Source organism: Ursus americanus, chromosome 24 (assembly GCF_024610735.1).
Source record: "Ursus americanus isolate L20-20 chromosome 24, mUrsAme1.1.p, whole genome shotgun sequence".
NCBI classification, from domain to species: Eukaryota; Metazoa; Chordata; class Mammalia; order Carnivora; family Ursidae; genus Ursus; species Ursus americanus.
Genome location: NC_142150.1, coordinates 28,923,125 through 28,943,397, shown reverse-complemented (window position 1 = coordinate 28,943,397; position 20,273 = coordinate 28,923,125). Strand labels below are relative to the sequence as shown.

The following is a 20,273-nucleotide window of genomic DNA, read 5'->3' as shown; positions in this document are numbered from 1 at the left end:
GGAGAACCTGGGCTGTGCACAGCACGGATTTGCCATCGCCAGGTTGGGCAGCTCGGCTGCACTTATTTCACCCATGTCTACACTTCCTTGTAATCTTATATTCTCCCTGTTACGTTTCAAGTTTTATTACATGTACTTGCCTGTAGAATGAGGCAGGTTATAAATAAAATAAGCTGGGACGGCTTCACTCTGAGCCTCAGCCCTCTGCACAGGCTGAGAGCTCCAGGGAGAGCCTCTGATTCCAGCAGAGAACAGGCTCCGTGGAGCTTAAGGGTTCTTCAGCCCCCGGGGCTGTCCCACGTGCCCTCCACAGGCCAGAGTGTCAGCCACGGAAAGTCTCTTGCAAGAAATTAATTAGGTTCAGATCAACAGCCGGACTGTCCCTAAGATGTGCCCCCCTACGTCCTCGCTGAAGACAAGGCTGTCCGGCTTGCGCTCCCCCGCCCATCTCTCTTGTGGGAGCGTCTGTAGCTACATCTTATCAGGACCGGAGAACCTAAACGCAATATGATTCAGGAATCACTTTGGGGGGGCTGCTAAAAATGCAGATTCCTTGTCCCCAACCCAGATCTGCTGTATCAGAATCCCTGAGGCCTGGAATCTGCATTTTCACCAGCACTCCCATTGGAGTGAGAGACCCATGGGGCTGGGGGCTGGGGCTCGTCAGGTGCCTGGAGAAGCCACAGCATAACTCTGGGCTCCTAGTCCGGGGCAGCAGCGCCACCTGGTGGGCCCTGTGGAAACACCTCTGACCATTGCCCTTTCAGCCCCAGTTCAGGGTAGCCCGCCTCTTTCCAGTCAGTCCTCTGGAACTCAGAAGCAGCATCGCCAGGCGGCAAGCTGGATTGTTACAAATCCTCTTTAATAGTTAGTTGTCAAGTCTCGGACATGTTTTACAGAACTGTGCACAGAGCCCCCTCCCCACTCCCTTACAAGGCACAGTCTCACCCACCCATTCCCAGGCGCAAAGGACAGGCCTGCCTAGCTTCTCCCAGGGGAAAGCGTCCTTCCCCCTTCCCTGGGCAGCTAGGGATCCTGGTGAATGCAGGACCAGCTCTGCGTCAGGCCCCCAGGGTTCACCCCCCTGATTCCCTAAGCAGCCCAGAGCCAGTTCAGATTCCCTGGCCCCGGGGGCCCCTCTTCGGCCCGGCTCACAGCATCATCCTCGGCTGATCTGAGCTGCCTGCGTGGGGCTGGAGCTGGCCCGGGGAAGGGTTGCGGCTCCTAACAATGTCCGGTAAAGCCCACCCGCTCCCACTACCTTCAGTGAAAACGTGAAAACCAAAGATATAAGCATTATAGTGGAAAAAAAAGTTTACCCACGCAGTGGGCAGTCCCCTGACAGCCCAGGGTGCCTCATCCAAACCCCCCCCCCCCAATGTTGAATATACTTTTCCCCATCCCATATACACAGCTCCCAAGGCAGCTCGAGACCCAGTCCACCTGTGCAGGGATGGCGCGGGCGCCTTCTCTCTGGGTGGCTGAGAGAGTCCCAGCGGGCAATAAGCAAAGGAGCCACGAACAGCTGGGGCTCAAGTCTGGAGGCAGAAAGGGAGACGGGTCCTGGCCCCAGAAAGCCCCCCCCCCCAGCCAGCACAGGACGGGCACGGGGGAGTGAGGGGGGAGGTGAGCCTGGAGTGGAGCCTGGAGACCCTGAGGAGCCCAGAGGCTGGGGGACGGGCAGGGAGGTGGGGGACAACAGCCGCCTCAGTACTTGGGGACCTTGCTGTAGTCTTCAGAATGGACGTGCCGGCACAAGCAGATGGACAAGAGCATCCCCAGGAGCTGTGGAGGGACAGAACAAGGGTCAGAGGGAGGCAGGGCCACCCGGCTCCCCCCACCTCCCCGAGGCCGCAGAGCAGCCTCTCACTGTCCGGGTCAGCGAGAGTCACGGGGGTCGAGCAGGAGGAAGTGGACTCACAACTGAAGCCTCGTGGCCAGCCCGCGGGACCAGCGGCAGAGGGGCCCAGGGAGGGACAGTGGCCAGGCCGCGCCTGCTGCAGGGCCTCAGCCTCCCTGGCTGGGCGGGGGGCAGAGTGCCGGAGGGTAAGGGATTCAGACCTCGATGACAGCGACGCCCACACACACGCCTAGGATGATGCCCACGTTCTCCTGCAGCCACGCCTGCACCCTCTTCATGCAGCCCTACAAGGGGAGAACACGGCCACGTCACCGCCTGCCATGCCGCCTCACCACACCATGAAGAGTCAGCAGGAGGGCAGCCCCCAGCGCAGAGGGCCTGCAGGGAGGGCTCTGTGTGCTCCTTGACTGCGTAAGTTAACGAGTACGCAGAAGCCGGTACAAATGACAAGCAAGCCTATGAATCAGAGGCAGGAAGGCTAAGTGAAGGAAGGGAGGGGGGAGGGAAGGAGGGATGGAGGAAGGAGGGAAGGAAGGAAGGGAGGGAGGGAGGAAGAAGGAGGGAAGGGAGGGAGGGAGGAAAGAGGGAAGGAAGGACGGAAGGAAGGACGGAAGGAAGGAAGGAAGGAAGGAAGGAAGGAAGGAAGGAAGGAAGGAAGGAAGGAAGGGGATGGGAAGGAGCAGCCCAGGCAAGCCCGAGTGGCCTGAGTACCCGAACCCCCAAGCGCCCCAAGCCCAGCCCCGGCCCAGGCCCCACAGCCTTCCACACACCTCACGGTACACGGGCCAGTACTCGGGGCTGTTCCCGCTCTCGGTCCTGTTGCTGTCGAAAGCCACACAGAAGCCCTTCCTCACCAGGAAGCTGTCGTCGTCTGCCTCGCTCCTGTCCTCACAGGAGCAGGGGTAGGTGACGTTGGTGCGGTTCATGAGCTCCGCGTTGTCCGTCCAGTTGTAGAAGCTGACCCAGCCGCAGCACTTCACCTGCCGGGAGACCAGTGGCTCATGCCCACTGCCCTCAGGCAGGCCGTCCTCCTGGCGGAGGTGGCCTCTCCCCGGCCGGAGGCTCAGATGGGCCCCTTGCAGGCCCACCTGGGCCCACCCAAACTGCCAGGATTCGAGTTCAGGTTTCACTTTGGCTTCTGGGAGCCGCCAGGAATTTAAAGGGGCTTTCAGGAAACACATACCATAAATATTAACACAGCAAGAGACAAAAAGTCAGGGGCAGTAAAATATAAAGCAGCACAAGAGGGACCCTCGAGTTGAAAGAAAGAACACAGGTGTGGGCGGCACAGAAGGGCAAGCGACACACAGCTAAAAGGGTGGGGTCTCGGGGCACCTGGGGGCTCAGTCGGTAGAGCATGCAATGCTTGATCGCTGGGTCGTGAGTTCAAGCCCCTCTTTGGGTGTCGGGCCTACTTAAAAAAATAATTAAAAAAAAAAAGAGTATGGGGTCTAGAGTCCAGCTACTGGGTTCAAATCCCAGCTTTGCCACCTACCAGTAGATTAACTTCGCTTAAAGTGCTTTCCTCAGTCTCTTCATCTGCAAAATGGAGTAACAAAGGTTCCTAACTGAAAGGGCTGTTAGGAGGACTCCATGGGACGAGGCCGGCCAAGCGCCCGGGCCCGATCTGGAGAGCAAGGGACTGCTCGGGGAAGGCCAGCTCCACTTTTAGGTGCTGTGCACATGCTGGAGTGAGATTTGGCTCTGAGCTTCCTGGTTGCCAAGGTGAAAAAGGAGATATGGTGAATTCTGCCTTTGAGAAGAGAAAATGTTCCAGCTCCAGAGGGGGAGAAGGCCCTTCTAGGCTCCCTGTGCTAGAAGAGGCCTCCATGGGGCTCGCAAAGGGGACCCCGAGGGGCTGTGGATCACATCTGGGCTTGAATTCCTGATGGGACTAGGACTTGAGGAGCTAAGCCTGTGCTAGAAAGGCCCAGGGGAAGGTGGAACCGAGTCGGGGAATACATGTGCCCTGGGCCGGGGCGAACGGTCAGCCCCGGCTTCCTCATGTAGAGAATGGGATGACAGGAGTCACTCTGCCAGGGTCCCTGGGAGGATTAAGTGGACTCGCAGGTGTAAGTCTCGTGCCCCTGCGCCGGGTGTGTGGGCGGCCCCCCACCTGCTTCCCGCCCATCTCAGGGTGGTGGGTCCCCGACCAGCAGCCCGGTGACCAGCAGGGGGCGAGCCAAGCACGCTTGGGCATCCTTGGGCTCCAGGCAGCTGCTGGGCCAAGTTCCTTTCTCCTGTTCCCATCTCAGGCGGACACTTGGCCTCCTCTGGCAGGGAGGCGGGCACCCCTGAGGGGCACCCCCAGGCCCTCACACACTCCACAGAAGGAGACAGCTCTCATTGGCCCTGCTACCACACCAGGCAGAGCCCCCGACCCTGCCTCGTGCCGAGATCGGTCCCCAGCATGACCAATAAACCCCTATCACCAACACGTCCCCGAAGCGCTGCGTGAGTGCCACGGGCTGCATGAACTCCTCTCCCACGAGCAGGGCTGGACGGCCCCACGTTATAGATGAGGAAGCAGGCTCGAGAAGCGGCAGAGCTGGGATTCCCGCCCTCGGAGCCTGACTCAGTCAGCTCTCTTAACCACCTCCCCAAGCAGCATCTGACAGACACCAGAATGATCTCGAGCCTCGCCTGCTGCAGAAATCCCCCAGTCAGTCAATTGCTTCCCATGGTAGGGCGCACACTGTCTCTCAAGGGACCCACCTCTCCCCCCGGCTCCCTGCAGGAGGCACAAGATCATCCTGGGACATGAGTGTCCCCCTAACCTCAGCAACTGTGGGTCCAACTGAACGTGCGAGGAAGACATCTTCCCGCGTGCCCTGAGCCCTGCAGCCCACACAGGCCCCCCGACCTGACCCCATCCGGTCCTCACCAAAAATTGTGAGGCAGAAAATAGGGTCTTCACGGCCCAGAAAACAGATGCGCCCGTGTGGTCTGGACAGAGTCCCATCTCCAGACGCCCTGCTCTCCTGATGCCATGGAGTCAGGCCTCCTCCCGCTGCCCCCACCCCTGCCCCTCACTCCCTACAGCCCCCCGCCAGGCAGCAGTCAGTCAGTGCTGCAGGCAGCCCCCGAGCAACCACTGTGGCCGGCGCCCCATAGGAGACAGGAGGACACTGCAGCCCAGAGACGCTGGGTCCCAGCCAAGGGCACACGGCATCTGGGACCTGATCCCCGAGGTCCATTTGTGTGTGTGGTGACTGTTCACCATCAGCGCAAGCTGGGAACCCAGTGGGCCAGTCAGTTATTCTGTCTGTCTGTCTGTCAGTCAGCCAGTCATCCTGTCAGTCGTTCCATCATTTATTCAGTCAGTCAGTCATTCCATCTGCCAGTTAGTCCATCATTCAAGCACTCATGCACTCATGCATTCATTCATTCATTCATTCATTCATTCAGTCACTCATTCTGTGTGCCAGTCAGTCCACCATTCATTCACTCATTCATTCAGTCAGTCATTCTGTCATTCACTCAGTCATTCAATCAGTCAGTGATTTAATCAGTCAGTCATTCCATCAGTCGGTCAGTCAGTCTCCCCCTTTGAGGTGGAATGTGCATACACTGACGTGCACAAACAGCCTGGGGAACTTCTACACACCTATTGACATAACTGCCAGTTGGATCAGGATTTGGATAAAACAGTCCTTTCACCCCCGAAGGCTCCCATGGGCACATCCCATGGCAACACCCCCCCAGAGGTAGCCTCCACTCCAACTCATGTCAGCATGTCAGCCCTGGCACCTCGTTCCTCAACCCCCAGGACGCACTCCCGACACACCCCAGCCTGGCTTGAGAGGAGGGCCCTCTCCCTCCCACAGACTGGAGCTCTGTGAGCCACGGGCGCCTCCAAGACCCTGGCCCCTGAGCGAGGGACTGTGTTGGTAGCTGGGGCGCCAGGCAGGGGGACTGCTCAGAGGCCCCTGCCCCCGACAGATACACACTCACATACAAACTCACTGGCGTATTCTGTGAGGCACACGGACGGCCAGACCCAGACACATTAGGCCAGGACCGTCACGCCACCCCGCCCTGCCACCGCCGCCTTACCTGAGCCTGCACGTAGTCCCAGGCCTCCTGCAGTCTGTCCTCATGACTGTCCTTGTAGTCCCGAATGAGCTCGGCCACAATGTTGCCCATCTCCTGCTTTAGCTGCCGGGGGGGGGGGGGGGGACAATGGTCAAGGTCAGACTTCCTGAAACCTATGCATCACCTTTGGTCACATCTACTTAAACAGCCTCTCTCCTCACCTGCCCCCACCCTGGCGACATGCTCAAAAGCATTTCACTGTCCATGCCAACTACTCTCCTAGTGCTTCTAGGGTGCCCGCCCCCCGCTGGCCACCACACTAAGCCTGGGGCAGCCAGGGCCAACCACTCCTGCGCTGTAGTCTATTTGGGGCCCGGGGAACCCTTTTGATGGGAATCTTTGCCTGTCACTGCTGCAAACCCTCCGGTGGCCTCTCATCCCTCTCAGGAAGAATGCCAGCATCCTGTCAATGGCCCATAAGGCCCCACATTGTTTGGCCCCTGCTCTTCCCAAACCTCATTTTCTCTGTTTTTGCTTCTTCTGCTTCCATTACACAGGTCTCCCTTGCTGTCTTTCTGCCAGGCACACTCCTGCCTCAGGGGCTTTGCACTTACTTTCCCCATCACCTGTTATCCTCTTCCCCCAAATATTAGCACGGCTCACTCCTCCACTTGCTTCAGGGCTCTGCTTAAATGTCACCTCCTCAGAAAGGCCTTCCTGGACCACCCTACAGAATACCTCCCTTCTCTATCCCCTCCACCACCCCCTCCCAGGCCCTCCTCAACCTGCAAGGGTAGGCATGCTGTCTTTTCCTTCGCCGCACTGTCATTACATGCTCATTCGTTTTCAGGATTTACTCTCTCTCCCCTTCACTAGAACGTCAGATCCACGGGAGCAAGGACCGTACCTGGTGAAGCCCGGCCAGGGCAGACGTGTGCTGTACTTGAACAGTGAATGTGTGTACGGTCACCGCAATACGCCACACACCAGGGCAGTACTCCCGTACTCTCCCGATTAATCCTCCCGCCTGCCCCGAGGCCCCACAAAATCCAAATCCTGACTGTGTTGGGAACTCAGAATCCCTCGGTGAGGGAGAGAAGCACCCACTTTTCCCTAACCCCACCAAGAAAACAATGATTTACAAAGAAGGCAGATGAGGGGTGCAGGGAACAAAAGGATTTGGCCCCAAAGGCCCCCTCAGTGGGGCTCTCAACCGAGGATCTCACTACGGCAGCTTCTCAGGAACAAGTCAGCTGTGCGAAGGAAGGCAAACCCGAAACCAGCCTTGAGAACTGAGAACAGGGCCCCGCACCCCCAGGTGGGAGCAAGGGGGCCCCCCGAGAGCCAGCGCCAGCCTGGCCCCGCCTGGCCTCTCCCGTGCACCTTGTTCAGGGGCCTTCCTGGTGCGGCAGCATGAAGAAGCCAGTCACAGCCACCTGCTGTCACCACAGAAGGCCAGGGCGAGGGGCCAGGGCACAGAGGGGACGGCCACAAACCTGCCCCTCGGTTCCGGGGAAAGGGGAATTAGGATATAGGACAGGTACTTCCAGGCAGGGGTTTTCAAAGCCCAGCGTGCAATGCAGTGAGCGGGTTTCCGCCAGCTTCCCACAGGCAGCTCACGACCGCAGCGCTCAAGAGAACCCACATCCTCCGGATGGACCCGCAGGGCTCCTTGCCCCCTCCCTGCACTAGCCCTGGGAAAGCAGCCCCCCGCCCCAGGACTGCTCTCTGCCCCCTCTCCCTCTTGACAGAACCCCGAGTGTGGTACTTTTTGTTTTACTCACACAGAGCTTTACGATTTACAAAGCTTTCCTATGGGTAACTATCACAGTAACAGGGGCTCAGTTTTATCACACACGTGTTAGGTACCAGCCGTGCTAAGCACTTTTCGTGCATTAATTCATTTTAATCCTCAGAGCAGACCTCAGGCCTAGGGGTTTACCTCGTTCCCTCAAATGAGGCCCAGAGAGGTTGATTAACTTGGCCGAGGTCACACAGCCAACACGTGAAGAGCTGGGATTTGGACCCAGAACCCAAGTTTTGACCCATGAAGCTCTGTCAGCAGTGGGCCCACATGGCCCCAGCTTGAAGGTCAGAGCAGTGTTAAGGAGGGCCCGGAGGAGCTCAGCGGCTCGCCCCGTCATACACCTGGCGCTGGCTCCCGTGGGTCTTGGGTCTCTCTGGCCTGACCATCTCTGCTCCACCTCTTCTCTGCAGTGGGTGGATGATCTCCGAGGCGTGGAAAGGAGGGGGGATCCCCAGAGGCATTTGCATGGAGGGCTGCCTCTCCCACAGCTGTCCTACCTGCCCTCCCCCGCGGACCTCGTCTCTATTTATACCCCAGCGTGGTTGCCACAGCAGCCCAGACTTCCCTATTTCAGGTCCCCTGAAATGAGAAAAGAGATGGAAGCCGGGTGGTTTCCACTGAGGCTGGGTGGTTTCCATGGAAACACCACATCACCCTGCAGCCCAGAAGGTAGCTGAGAGCCCTCGCCGGGCCACAGGGACCACGGCTGCGGGGGCTGGTTCAGCTCCGAGCTGATGCCTTGGGAGCCCAAGGCCCAGGAGGCCATGTTGGGAGCTCGGGGAGGTCACCCTGGTGACCAGGTAGTTCCTGAGACAAGAAAGAGCAGGGAGGGGAAGGGGGAAGATGCCCACTCTCTCACTTCATCCCTGCAGGGGCCGCCTCTGCGGTTTCTGCCTGCTCTGCACCGGATTCTCCCTTCTTGAAACAGCACTTCCTTTCCTTAGGGGTAACCACTGCTCAATCCCTCCAGGAGCCGGGGAAGCCCTGCCCCCTCACTGCCACGGGCAAGTCCCAGGCTGCCACAGGGCACCTTCCCCACCCTGGGCATGTCACCCAAGGTAACCTTCTCTCTCCGCTCATCGGGCAGGATGAGGGCCTAGGCTGCTGGTGGCCACCGCAGGCTCTGCTGGGGACTGCCTGCCTGAGAAGGGAGCCGACGGAGGGGAGCCGGAGCAAGGGCCGGAGAGGGACAGAGTCCTGCTGGCAGCCTGCAGATATCTGGATCCAGCCGAACCTCCTGCCAAGTCTGGCCAACTGTGTTACTATCTATGAAAGGAAGAGTCCCGCCCAGGATTTAAACAACAACAACAACAACAACAAAAAAGAGTCCTTCCCAGGACCAGCGGCATAACTACAGCCCAGGGCAAAATGCAAATGCAGGGTCCCTTGCTTAAAAATGATAAAGAATTTCAACACAGTGGCATCAGAGTATAAACCAAGCACGGACCCCTTGAAGTGGAGGGCCCTGTGTAACCAACCGCTCAGGTCACACGCCTAGGAGACCAGCCCTGGAACACTGCCCAGTACCATCCTGACCATTTCCCAGAAGAAAAAACAGGTTCAGAGAGTCGGCACGACTTCCCAAGATCACACAGCGAGCAAGCAGCAGAGACAGGACTGTAACCCTGATGTGTGCAGCCCCAGAAGCCCGCGATCTCAACCACAGCCAACGCCCTGCTGTCTCCACCTGACCCCAGATCCCAGTCCTCTGGGGTGGCTCCCCACTGCCACAATGCCGTGCTTTCATTTCACCTTGCAGTGCGACTTCTCACACAGAGGCAGGATTAGAAGAGACCTCTGAATCTAGCCTATCGTCCAAATGTAAGTGCCCTTCCCGTATATTCCCGGGCTCTGCTTAAATGCTCCCTGTATGGGGCACTCGGGACCCCACCGACTGGCGCACTGCAGGGCTGGGGAGGCTCTTGCTACAAGCAGTTCATTTTAAGCTGAGCTCAAGTGACTTCTACCCATTAGTGTGAGTTCTCCACTCCCACCCCAAGCCGCCGGTTGGGACCATACAGGACAAATCAGATCGCTGTCTCCCAGGACAAACCATTCGGATAATACAGACCAGACCGCGTCTCCCTTCTCCCCCTCCTCTCCGGCTCCTCTGCCCGCTCCTCGGGGTGGTGTCCAGGACTCCCTCCGCACTCTTTACTCTCATGCATCAAACCGCCCTCAAGAACGAGGCGCCCCCCCCCCCACGCAACAAAATGGACCCACATCTTCCTGTCCTCTCCAGGGGTCCCATAGGGTATGCTGCCAAGTGCGCTGCCAGAAGGCAGATACCGCGGGCCTAAGGCTTCAGCCTGGGATCCCGATAGGAAATGAGGGACCTTGGCAATGGCGGATGCAGGGGGTGTGTGTTTACTCCTCATCATCACCTGAGTCATTCCTGAAAGCACCTGCAAAGTACATAACCAGCTACCCCAGAACTCCCCAGGCTCCAGTAAGCTCCTTGAAGGCGGGGTCTGAGTCAGGCACCACCCTCCAATGCCACAGAGCCACGGAACCACACAGGCACCCAGCACCCAGCGCCTTAAGAATCTTCATCCCAAGGCGCCTGAGTGGCTCAGTTGGTTAAGCATCTGCCTTCAGCTCAGGTCATGATCAAAGGGTCCTGGGTTCGAGCCCCACATCGGGCTCCCTGCTCAGGCAGGACCCTGCTTCTACCTCTCCCTCTGCCTCTCCCCCTGCCGCTCCCCCTGCTGGTGCCGGCATGCGCTCTCACATAAATAAATAAATAAATAAATAAATAAATAAATAAATAAATAAATAAATAAAATCTTAAAAATAAAAAAGAATCTCCATCCCATTGCTCTCCATGATCCCCTTCCAGAAGGACCGCCTGGACGCCTTCTCCCCCTTCCCAAAAGCGAAGACAAAGGTCACCTCTCTCTGTCCTGGCTCCAGCTGCCCACCCCCAAGGCTGGTAGCAACCTGGGCCAGGGGATCAGGAAGTTTCCATCACAGGGAGCAGGCATCTCACAGAACGGCATTGTCCTAGGGGAACTGTCTTACCACATGTACGTTAGGGCGTTAGGGCGTCAGGGTGCGTGCACACTGGCTATTCTTAGCTTCTTAGGTAGGAAAGACAAAGAGGGGGAAGGGCATCACAGCTCCTGACCAGCCTTTCCCAGGGGCACACAGCAGTGTGGCTTGGCCACTGTCACCACTCCCAACCCCCAGCGCCCACCCAGCCCACTCGAGCCCCTTCCCCTCCGAGCGCTCAGCCCCCAGGCCATTTACTAAGCCCTTACTAAGCATTAATGAAGTTAATGATGGTGACCAGCACGGTGACCCCTTGCAATGAGGCCAGCAAATATCTACTCCGGGCCAGGAGCCACCCGAGACCCTTCCCACAGGCGATGCTCTTAAATCCGCAGCATGGCGCTAGGAGCCAGCCTTAGGGCCAGCGTGCTCTGGCGCTGAGCAACGTTCCAAATTTAGAAAGGGATTGGGGTCCAGGTCACACCCCGCAGTCTCTCCCATTCATAATTCCAAGGGCCCCCTAAATGGGGTACACAGAGGCCATAAATAGCCTGGCTTCTGTGTGGGTTTGATTTTGCCACCGAATGAGCTGCAAAGGGCATTTTTGCTTTTCAGAGTGGTTCTTGGATTTCAGAATGCAGCCAAGGTGCGTGGACCTGCAGGATTACTGCCATTTGACCGGTGAGGCCAGTGGAGCACAGAGAGGCCCAGTAACTTGCCGAGGGCCTCAGAGGAGCGACTCAAACACGGGCAGTTAGGTTCCGGAGTTGAGGCCTTGGCCCTCATTCTGTCTTATAAAAGTGTTGCAGTCTGTGCTCACTTCAACTCTGCCTGGAAGTGGGGGCCCAGCAGCTTTCCCCTCAATTTATAGACACAGAACCCCGGGTCTGAGAGGCCACGTGCCTTGCCCAAGGCCCCCAGCCTCCCCTGTTGCTGCCCTGGGAACAGCGGCTGCTGGGAACTCGGGGCAGGAAGGACCAATGGCATCCCGGAGACCACTTCGGGCAGGGACCGGGGGAACCCCAGTGGCTCGGTCCCTCCCACCTGTCCAGGGGGCCTGGAGAGTGAGGGAAAGGATGGCCCACTGCCTTTAGAAGGCCTCTTCCTCCAGGCTCAACAAGGCCCGCCTCCCCAGCTGGGCCTCATCTGCAGGAATAAACATCATCAAGGACATGTTTAGTCTTCCACCGGGATTTACAATGTGCTGGGAAAGAAAAAATAAATCATTCATTCTAACTCAGGGGTGAGAGTGCTGCCAGAACTTCCCCAGCAGAGCCCGGAAATGTCCCTCTGCCTTGTGAGAGGTGGGCCAAGGGGAGGTGGGCCGGGACCAGGGGGCATGAGGTATGGAGCCTGGTGGGGAGGTGGAGCTGGAGGCAGAGGAGGGAACCGTGGGATAAGACAGTCTGGACCAGAGTCAGGAGTCCTGATGCTCCAAACAAGCCTTGCTCTGGGGCTGTGGGACGCCTCTGAGGCATAGCTGCTGGTCGGCAGCCAAGCAGAGATGATACCAGCCCGCAGGGAGGCAGCGTGCTGCAGAGGGAGGCATGGGCCCTGGGTCAGAGGGATCGGGATGGAAATCTCCACTCCGACGCATCCGAGCTATGTGTGGCTGTGGCCAAAAGTCATTTTGCTGTTTGTTCTCGGCCTCAGTTTCTTAAACTGGAAAGTGCTTGTAACACTGAAATGTGTATCAAGTCACTAGATCAGTTCCTGGCATGTGCTTGGCATCCAACAGACGGGCGCCATCTTTATCACTGTGAAATGGGGAAACACAGACGGGGGGAAGGGGGACCACTCAGGACCCCTGCAGATTCACCAGCTTCTGAGTCATGGAAACCGGGTCACCAGGCCCAGTTCTTATCCGCCCTGATTATACTTTACCACTGACTGGGTCCCAGAGAAGCCCCAGGCATCACAGGGCAGAAATAAAGAACGGATCTCACAGTCCTCTCACTGGGAAAAGAGTATCCCTCCTTTAAACACTCCTTCCTGTACGACAGCCAAGACAGCTTCCTTTTGTCTGCTGAAACCACTATTTCCCCTTTTTGCCTTGGCTGCCAGGAAGCTCAGTATTCAAGTTAGCCCTCAGCTACTGTTCTAGTGCCCTGGCTTCAAGGACATTGCTTTTCCAGTGTACAATCCAATCTCTCTTGTTTTGATTTTAGTTACCCTGTGCCTGTGTTGGAACTCAGCTCTACTTCTCCTGGGAAACAGGCTGGGTGTGGATTATAAAGAAAGAAAGTAGACTCAGGTCGGAACCACTGCAATGAAAATTTCACCAATATGAGCCTGGGGCTGCCTGCGTTCAAATCCTGGCTCTGCTGCTCACTAGCTGTGTGACCTTTGGTCAAGGCACCTCATTTCTGTGCTTTGGCTTCCACATCTGAAAATGAGGCTATCATACGCATGACCTCACAGGGCCGCAGTGAGGAAAACTAAGTGAGCACAGTCTGCACACCGCAGTGGCTGGCGGTTCTAGGCTCCGCGAAGTGTCAGTTGTTGATGTTGGTGTAATGTCTTCTCACCTTCCTTCGAAGAGTGACCTGAGGCAACTGGACCTTCGAGTGGTCAAATGCAGGAGCCCACTAGCCAGCAGCGCTGCCTCCCCAGTCGGTTGGTAAGAAATATCACGCCGGAGGAAGGCGGGGCCCCCGGGGGCAGCTGAGTCATGGGCCATGTGTAGTGTGTCTGGGGTGAGCTCTGGGCCCTCACCTGGCCCAGCCACTGGCTGGCTGGGTGCCCTTGCCCCTCACCTGCCGGATGGGGATTCTCACGCTACCCTGAGAGGGAAGGCTCGGGAAGCATCAGTGAAAGAATGAAAGTAAAGTGGTCAGCATGGAACTCAGTAGTACACGGTGTGTGCTCAACCAACCGCAGGGATGTTGGGGGTTCTAGCTCCTGTATTACTGATGATATTGTTCTCCACCTCTCCGAACACCTGTCTTCCTGTCTGTCAACGTAACACAATGCACGGCTGCCGTAAGGATGAGACAATGTGCGTAAAGCTTCTAGAAGATACCCTGTGCACACAGGAGGTGCTCCGTAAGTGCTGACTTTGACAGTCACAATAACTGCCTCACCCAACAGCTTCTCTTCTCCCTTGTGACTTCTCCCAGCTTCTTTTCTCCCTTGTGACTGTGTCTCTAGAGTCCCCTTGAAACCAGGGGTGCCGCAGTCTGGGGAAAACTGTTGGAGGACTTCCTTTTCTGATCAAAGAGATGGCCGGGGCTGGCACTGCCCGCTTCCCTTTCTTCTGGCTACAGCAGCACAGATGGTGCTGTGGCAGCCTTCTTGTGACCATTAGGTGACTGGTGTGATACAGTGAGTGACATGGTGAGGATGCTGAACAGACGGCCAGAAGCATGGTCTCTGATTCCAGCCTGACTTCTGGTTAAGTCAACAGCAAATGTCTTTAGAATTTAAGCCATAGTCAGCCTGATTTTCTATTCCTTAAAGCTGAGTGCCTTCCCTGTGACGCAAAACTAAATTTTTATTGACAGCCTCCTCCCTGGGCCTCATCTGGGGATGAGTGGCATGGATTTAATACTTGCTGAAGTGCTTAAATAAAAACAAGAACCACAACATTTATTGGGCACTTACCGTGCCAAGCACTGGGCTGTGTTTTACTAAGGTAATCTCCCTGAATCCTCGCCAGAACCTTGGAAGTTAAATTTATTATTGTCCTCCATTTGCAGAAGGTGAAACAGGCCCAGAGAGGCAAGTGGCTTGCCCATCGCCCCACAGCTACAAGGTGCTGGGGTAGAGCTGCGTTCAGGCCCATGGTGATTCTGCACAAGACGCTGCCCCCCTCACATCTCCCTAGGAGATCGCAGGGACCAGAGGCCTAGGAGGCTGCCAGGCACCTCCTGGGTCTGTCTGTAACAGCAGAGAGGCCCCAGTCTCTCCCCTAGCCCCAGAGCCAACCCCCCTGCAGGGCCAGCCCAGCCCAGCCCAGCCGGGGGCCAGGGGGATGCTTACCTTGCCCATGTTGAAATAGAAGAGGACTCCAGCGGCCACCTGGACGATGAGGATCAGGAGGAGGAAGGCAAAGTACTGGGGACACAGAGCAGCACGGAGTCAGCCTCATGCCCCCCTGGGTGCACCCACTCCCCACCTCTGCACGAGCTCCCACGGTCGGGACCAGGGTGGCACGCAGGCCCCACTTGGCTGGACAGCGACACTCACCAGCCCCAGCAGGCAGCGGACCTCCTTGATGGCACCGATGCAGCCCAGGAAGCCCATGAACATGGTGACAGCGCCCACGCCGATGAAGACGCAGGCCCCCACCTTGAGCGAGCTGGAGGAGGTCTCTGGGGATGGAAAGATGGGCATTCAGTTTGGTCCGGCTGTCTCACCCTCATTAAGCACACCATCAGGGGTGAGGCTCGAAGGTCTAGTGCTGGTCCCCCTGGAGTCAGAGCGCTGGGGTCTGCCCCCACCAGACGCTGTGCTAGGATACGGGGAGACAGGAGTCAGACTGCTGAGGTCCCCACAGCAAGGAGCTGCCATTCAGTGGGGTGGGGCGTGGGGACAGTGACACACAGCACAGATGTCCTGGTTGTGGAGAGAGCCACAGGGACACTGAGGCCAGCTCGGGGAGACAACCATGGCACAGGGAGTGGGTTGGGTGGTTGGGGAAGGTGTGGGCTGGTCTGGGCAGGTGCCATTTGAGCGGAGACACAAATGCAGGAGCAGCCTAGTGAAGATCTGTGAGGCGAAGGTGTTCAGGGAAGGGGGGGAACAGCAAGGAGGAAGGAGCGAGCCTGATGTATTTGAAGAAGGCGAGACAGAATGGGCCAGTGTGAGTCCGACAGAGGAGACGCTTGAGGCGTAGAGAGAGGCGCCTGATAGCAAGAGACCCTCTTTAGGGCCGCGGGCAGACAGAGCCCGCCCCGGTGGGTGGAGGTCAGGGTTCCATCAGAGCACTTGACCAGCATGTCCCCAGAAGCCCAGCATATCACCTGCCAACAGGGCACAGCTCACGCCCACCTCCAGATGCCCTCAACCCAGAGGCTGTCATATGCCAGAAAGGCCAGGAGAGATGTGCCTCCCCCTGGCAGGGAGCGGCAGACTCCTCCTACCACAGCCCCTGCGCTCTCAGGGAGGCACCTGGGGCAGGATGTTTCCAGAAAGCTGGAGAGCAGCCTGGAGGGCATTAGCGGATCAGGGGAACCTCTCAGGGATGTAGATTCCTAGGTCTGTCACAACTGGACAGACATTCCTGGGAGACAACCTGGAATGTGCAATTTTAATGTGCTCTCCTAAGGAGGGCAAGGCCAGGGCTGGCACATGCGGCCGTCAGCAGGGAGGACGCAGGCCGGCTCCTTAGGGGGCCTCAGAGAAGCTGAGATCCCCACCCCAGCCCCCTAGGGCCTTAGTGCAATAACTACAAAGCTGAAGGATGGGTGGATAGGAGGGCCTGATTCAGCTCCACTTCCTGGTCACAAACAGAAATGTTCTGGAGCTCAGGAAGAACCCTGGTCAGCCCACCCTTCTCTCAAGGGTGCCAGGGCAGAGCTGCCTCTGCCCAGCTCCTCACAGGAGCCCCCAGGCAGGCTGGGGAGGGAGGGAGGCAGTGCCCCTGCTGGGGTGAGGGGAGCTCCTGGCACTGAGCCCTCATTTTCATTCGAAGCCCTCAGCACCCTGCTCTCAGCAATCAGCATAGTCAGGAGGAGGCCATCCAATGCCACTTTTTCTAAGCTTCCTGGGTTTGGGTTCCTCCCAGGGACAACTCCCAGAGAAAAGAAATTTGGCACAGCCTAGAATCCACTGTGTGCCCGCCGGAACAAGGCTCTTTATCTGAATCATCTGCTTCATTTCCACAGCAGGCCCATGAGGGTGGATTTACACCCTGATTTGTCCCTAAGAGCTCTGACGCCTGGCCAGGCTAAGATGCCACCCAGGTGCCCAGCAGGCAAGACCTAGGACTGAGACACCCCCAACTCAGCTTCTCCCCCAGGAGGCCAGCCCAGCTGCGGGGTCTTGGCTTCTCAGAACATCTAGTGGACACCAGGCCCTGACCGCACTGGGGGTCTCAGGCCGGCCCCGATCTGAGCAACCTTAGGAAGGGGACAACGGACATGCTAGGGTGGCCCTCCACTGTGCATGGCAGAAGCATCTGGGTCTTCCCGGACCTGGCAGGTACCAGTGAGCTGGCCCCAAATGAAAGGGACCGGAGGCAACAAGAAAGGGGTTCGCATCCCAGCTCTGTGGCGAACGGGTTCTGAGCCTGGGCAAGCCATCCTCTGGCCTCTATTTCTTTCTCTGTAGAATGCAACTAAATCCTACTTCTTAAAGATGTTATTATCAGCGTCAACACTTCTGTAGGGTTGATTGTTTACTAGGAGCTGTTCTAAATGCTTTTCATATATTAACTCATTTCATTTCACAAAACAACCTTATGAGATATATTCTATTATTATCCCCATTTTCCAGAAGAAGAGGCACAGAGAGGTGAAGTAACTTGCCCACGATCACCCAGCTAGGAGCTAGCAGAGCCAGGATTTGAACCGTGGCAGCCACGCTCCTGACCACGGCGCTTGCTCACTCTGGTTAAGGCAGGGCTGCGTGGCGAGTGTGAAACCCTGCAGTTCAGGGGCACGGGGGATGAGGGCTCAGGAGCCATGCCACCCGTTCACGGCCCAGCTCCACCTCCTGGCTGTGTGTCCTGAGACCAGTGAACTCCCCTTTCTGTGCTTCAGTTTCCTGCACTGTGATATGGGGACAGCAACACCTTGCCCCATGGACCTGGAACGTACATAGTAGGTCAGGAGCCCTGACCCTGGTCCCAGCCTTGACCCTTCACTTGCTCTGTGATTCTTAGCAAGTCCTTTTCCTCTGCTAGATCGGTGCTTCTGAACCCTGGCTGCCTGCGGAACCACCCGGGGAGCTTTTTAAAAACCACAGTGCTCCAGGCCCACACCAGTGGAGTCAGATCCCTTGGGGTGGGCCTGGAGCCCTTGTATTTGTGAGAACATTCTGGGCGCATCTAGGGGACCTCTGCCTTCTGGCAGCTCAAGAGTCTGCGAACTGAACAGGGAGGAGGCGGGAGGGGCAGGCAGAGGTTCCTGGAGCCTGGGGCAAGGTGCAAAGGACAGAGAGGCAGTGGGCGAGCTGAGCCTTGAGACTTTGCCCCCTGGTGTGGTGCCTGCTGGGTGTGGGCCCCGGCCAGGCAGCGGGGAGCCGGGGCCTCATCTGGCAGAGGAGGATGTGTCCCCCGTTGGGAAGGCGTGGGGAGCGTGGGCATCCCGTTGGGCTGGGGGCAGCCTACAGTACCCCCACTCCGGGCTAGGGTCTGCACCGCCCAGCAGGAGGCGGGGCCAACAGCCTCAGGCTGCATCGGATGTGGCTGGAAGGTGGATCATCCTTGCTTCCTTTCAAGACTGCGGGGAGGCCTAGCCCCCTGGGGCCACAGTGACAGGTGTGGCCTCTCCATCACCCATCCTAGCCTGGTTCCGCTTTATTCAAATCAAGCAGCTGTCCTGGGCCTGAGTCCAAACCTGCGGCCTCAGCAGCAGCTGGGAGGGAAGTGAGCCAAGGACGCACTCGCGGAGGGGAGTGGCATCACTGTACTACTTGGGACCCTCGGCTGTGCCTCCCTTCCACCTCAGGGCCTCCGTGAGATCAGGGCAGCAAGCCTGGCAGGCTTCCTGGAGGAGGCTGTGAGTAGACCTGAAGGCATCTTACCATCTGTGCAGGAGTGCCTTGGGCTTCTTTCCTCCTGCTTCAAAAGTGAGAGAAGGGGCTTCCATGCTGTGGTTGCCCCTACCAGGGGCAGCATTTAGGACCAAAGCCCTGGGGTTTCAGGTCTCCCACCTATCACCGTGAATGTGAGCAAGGGACATCACTTCTCTGAGCCTCACTTCATTTGTACGGCAGGACTAGAATAGTTCCTACACCTCATGGGGCTATCGAGGGATTAAGGCAATTTTTGTGTACAAAACGCTTGGCCCCGTGCCTGCCCCATCATGAGCACAGCCCACGGATGCCCTGCTGGTGTCCTCCTCAGTCCAGAGGCCCGACGAATCCAGCAGGCACCAGGCGCCGAGCGGGCACGTCATCGGCTCCTGACAATCCGTCTTTCCCAGCCTTTCCTACATTTCTCTGCACTGACCGGGGCCGGACTGTGGCCCGCGTCTTGCTGAGCTGGCGAATGGAGAGACAGAGACTGTAAGAGGCTTTCTCTCAAGGTCAGGGCTGAGGGAAAGGGGCCGGCCTGGGAGAGCAAGCCTCCCTCAACCCCAGTGTTCTCCAGACAACAGCAGCTTTGTGTGGGGAGGGAGAGAAAATTCCTCCCGAAAACCCCTGCAGAGGCGGCCCGGAGCAGTGTGGTCAGCGCAGGACCTGGGCGAGGCCCTGAAGGCAGCGGGAAAAGTGACCCGCTTTGAGGCTCAAGTTCTCCTGGAACAGCCCTGCCTGCCGCCCTGGCCCACCGCCCCAGAGCCAGCCGGGCAGGGGGATCAGAGAGACCCTTACGTAGCACAGAGATGAAACTGCTCCTGTCCGCCAGGATCCACACCCCGAAACCCAGGATCACGGCGCCCAGGATCTGCAAAGAGAAGGCACAGTCAATGGGGGATGGAGGGGGTCCTGCCCAGCTGCCCCTGCAGCCAGGCCAGGAGGACCCAGGGGTGGGGGGCATACCACCTCCATCCTCAGGCCCCACACCCCATGTCCTGGTGCACCCCAGCCATCCAGACAGCAGGGCCATGTGTGAGGAGTCCCTTCCGCCTCTCATCTCCCCTACCCCACGCCCATACGTGGTCAAACCAAGCCAGTTAGATTTGAGGGGTGCAGCCTTTTCCCAGGGGTACCCTCCGACTTTACATCCTGGCCCTCTCCCATGCTCATCCCCCTCCACTCCAGCCCAGCTCAGGGGCTGGGGACATCCCGAACGAGCTCTAGGGGAAACCCTGCATGGACGTGAACATCAGAGCCCACTTGCCCTTCAGAGCTAAGCCCCGAGGCCACCTTCCACAGGAGCCCTTCTGACTCCCCCAGGCAGACTAAGGGGCCCCTACTCTGGCAACCGCCCTTGGACCCTTCTTCATAGCCATTCCTGCTGGCTTTAACGTGCTGGGTGTGTGTCTCTCTATCTGGCTGGACTGCGAGCTCCCTGAGGGCAGGGCTGGGTTGGAGGGGGCCTATAGTACACGTGCTAAGTGCTCAGGAAATGAATCCGCTCACAAACCCACTGGAAAAGCAGGGACAGAAAGGCCGATGTGGGACAAGTGGCTGGGGTAGGCCCAGGGTTTCCCTGCTTCCCTGCCCCTCCCCTAATCTGCAAGGCCCACAGCCTGAGCCTATCTCCCCAGCTGGAACGCAGCCAAGATCCAGAGCCCACCAAGCCAGCCAGGGCCTGGCCTGAGCCCACCTGAGGAACAAGCCACTTTCAGAGTCCTAGCATGTCACCACCCACCTCTATCACAGGCCCTGGGTTCCCACCTCAGCCATCATCGCCTACTCTGCAAGTGAGCAGCTGCTGATAAAGCCCTCAGCGTGGAGTGAGCACCCCAGCCCCAGGGCCTCGAGCAGCCTCGCTCTACGGTCTTTAAAGCCAGAGCGAGGCCCAGAGCC

At 58.0% G+C, this 20,273-nt stretch overlaps 1 protein-coding gene across 1 annotated transcript in view; it reads right to left on the bottom strand.

Moving 5' to 3' along the window:
* Positions 1-845: 845 nt before the first annotated feature.
* Positions 846-20,273, bottom strand: part of CD82 (CD82 molecule) — a 50,413-nt gene continuing 30,985 nt past the window's right edge. Inside the window, exons 3-9 of the mRNA XM_045808770.2 lie at positions 19,173-19,245; positions 14,883-15,007; positions 14,676-14,750; positions 5,918-6,019; positions 2,632-2,841; positions 2,062-2,145; positions 846-1,785 (exon numbers count right to left, since the gene is read on the bottom strand). Of these exons, the coding sequence (XP_045664726.2) occupies positions 1,708-1,785; positions 2,062-2,145; positions 2,632-2,841; positions 5,918-6,019; positions 14,676-14,750; positions 14,883-15,007; positions 19,173-19,245 (747 nt within the window). The 3' untranslated portion in view covers positions 846-1,707. The remainder of the gene's footprint in view (positions 1,786-2,061; positions 2,146-2,631; positions 2,842-5,917; positions 6,020-14,675; positions 14,751-14,882; positions 15,008-19,172; positions 19,246-20,273) is intronic.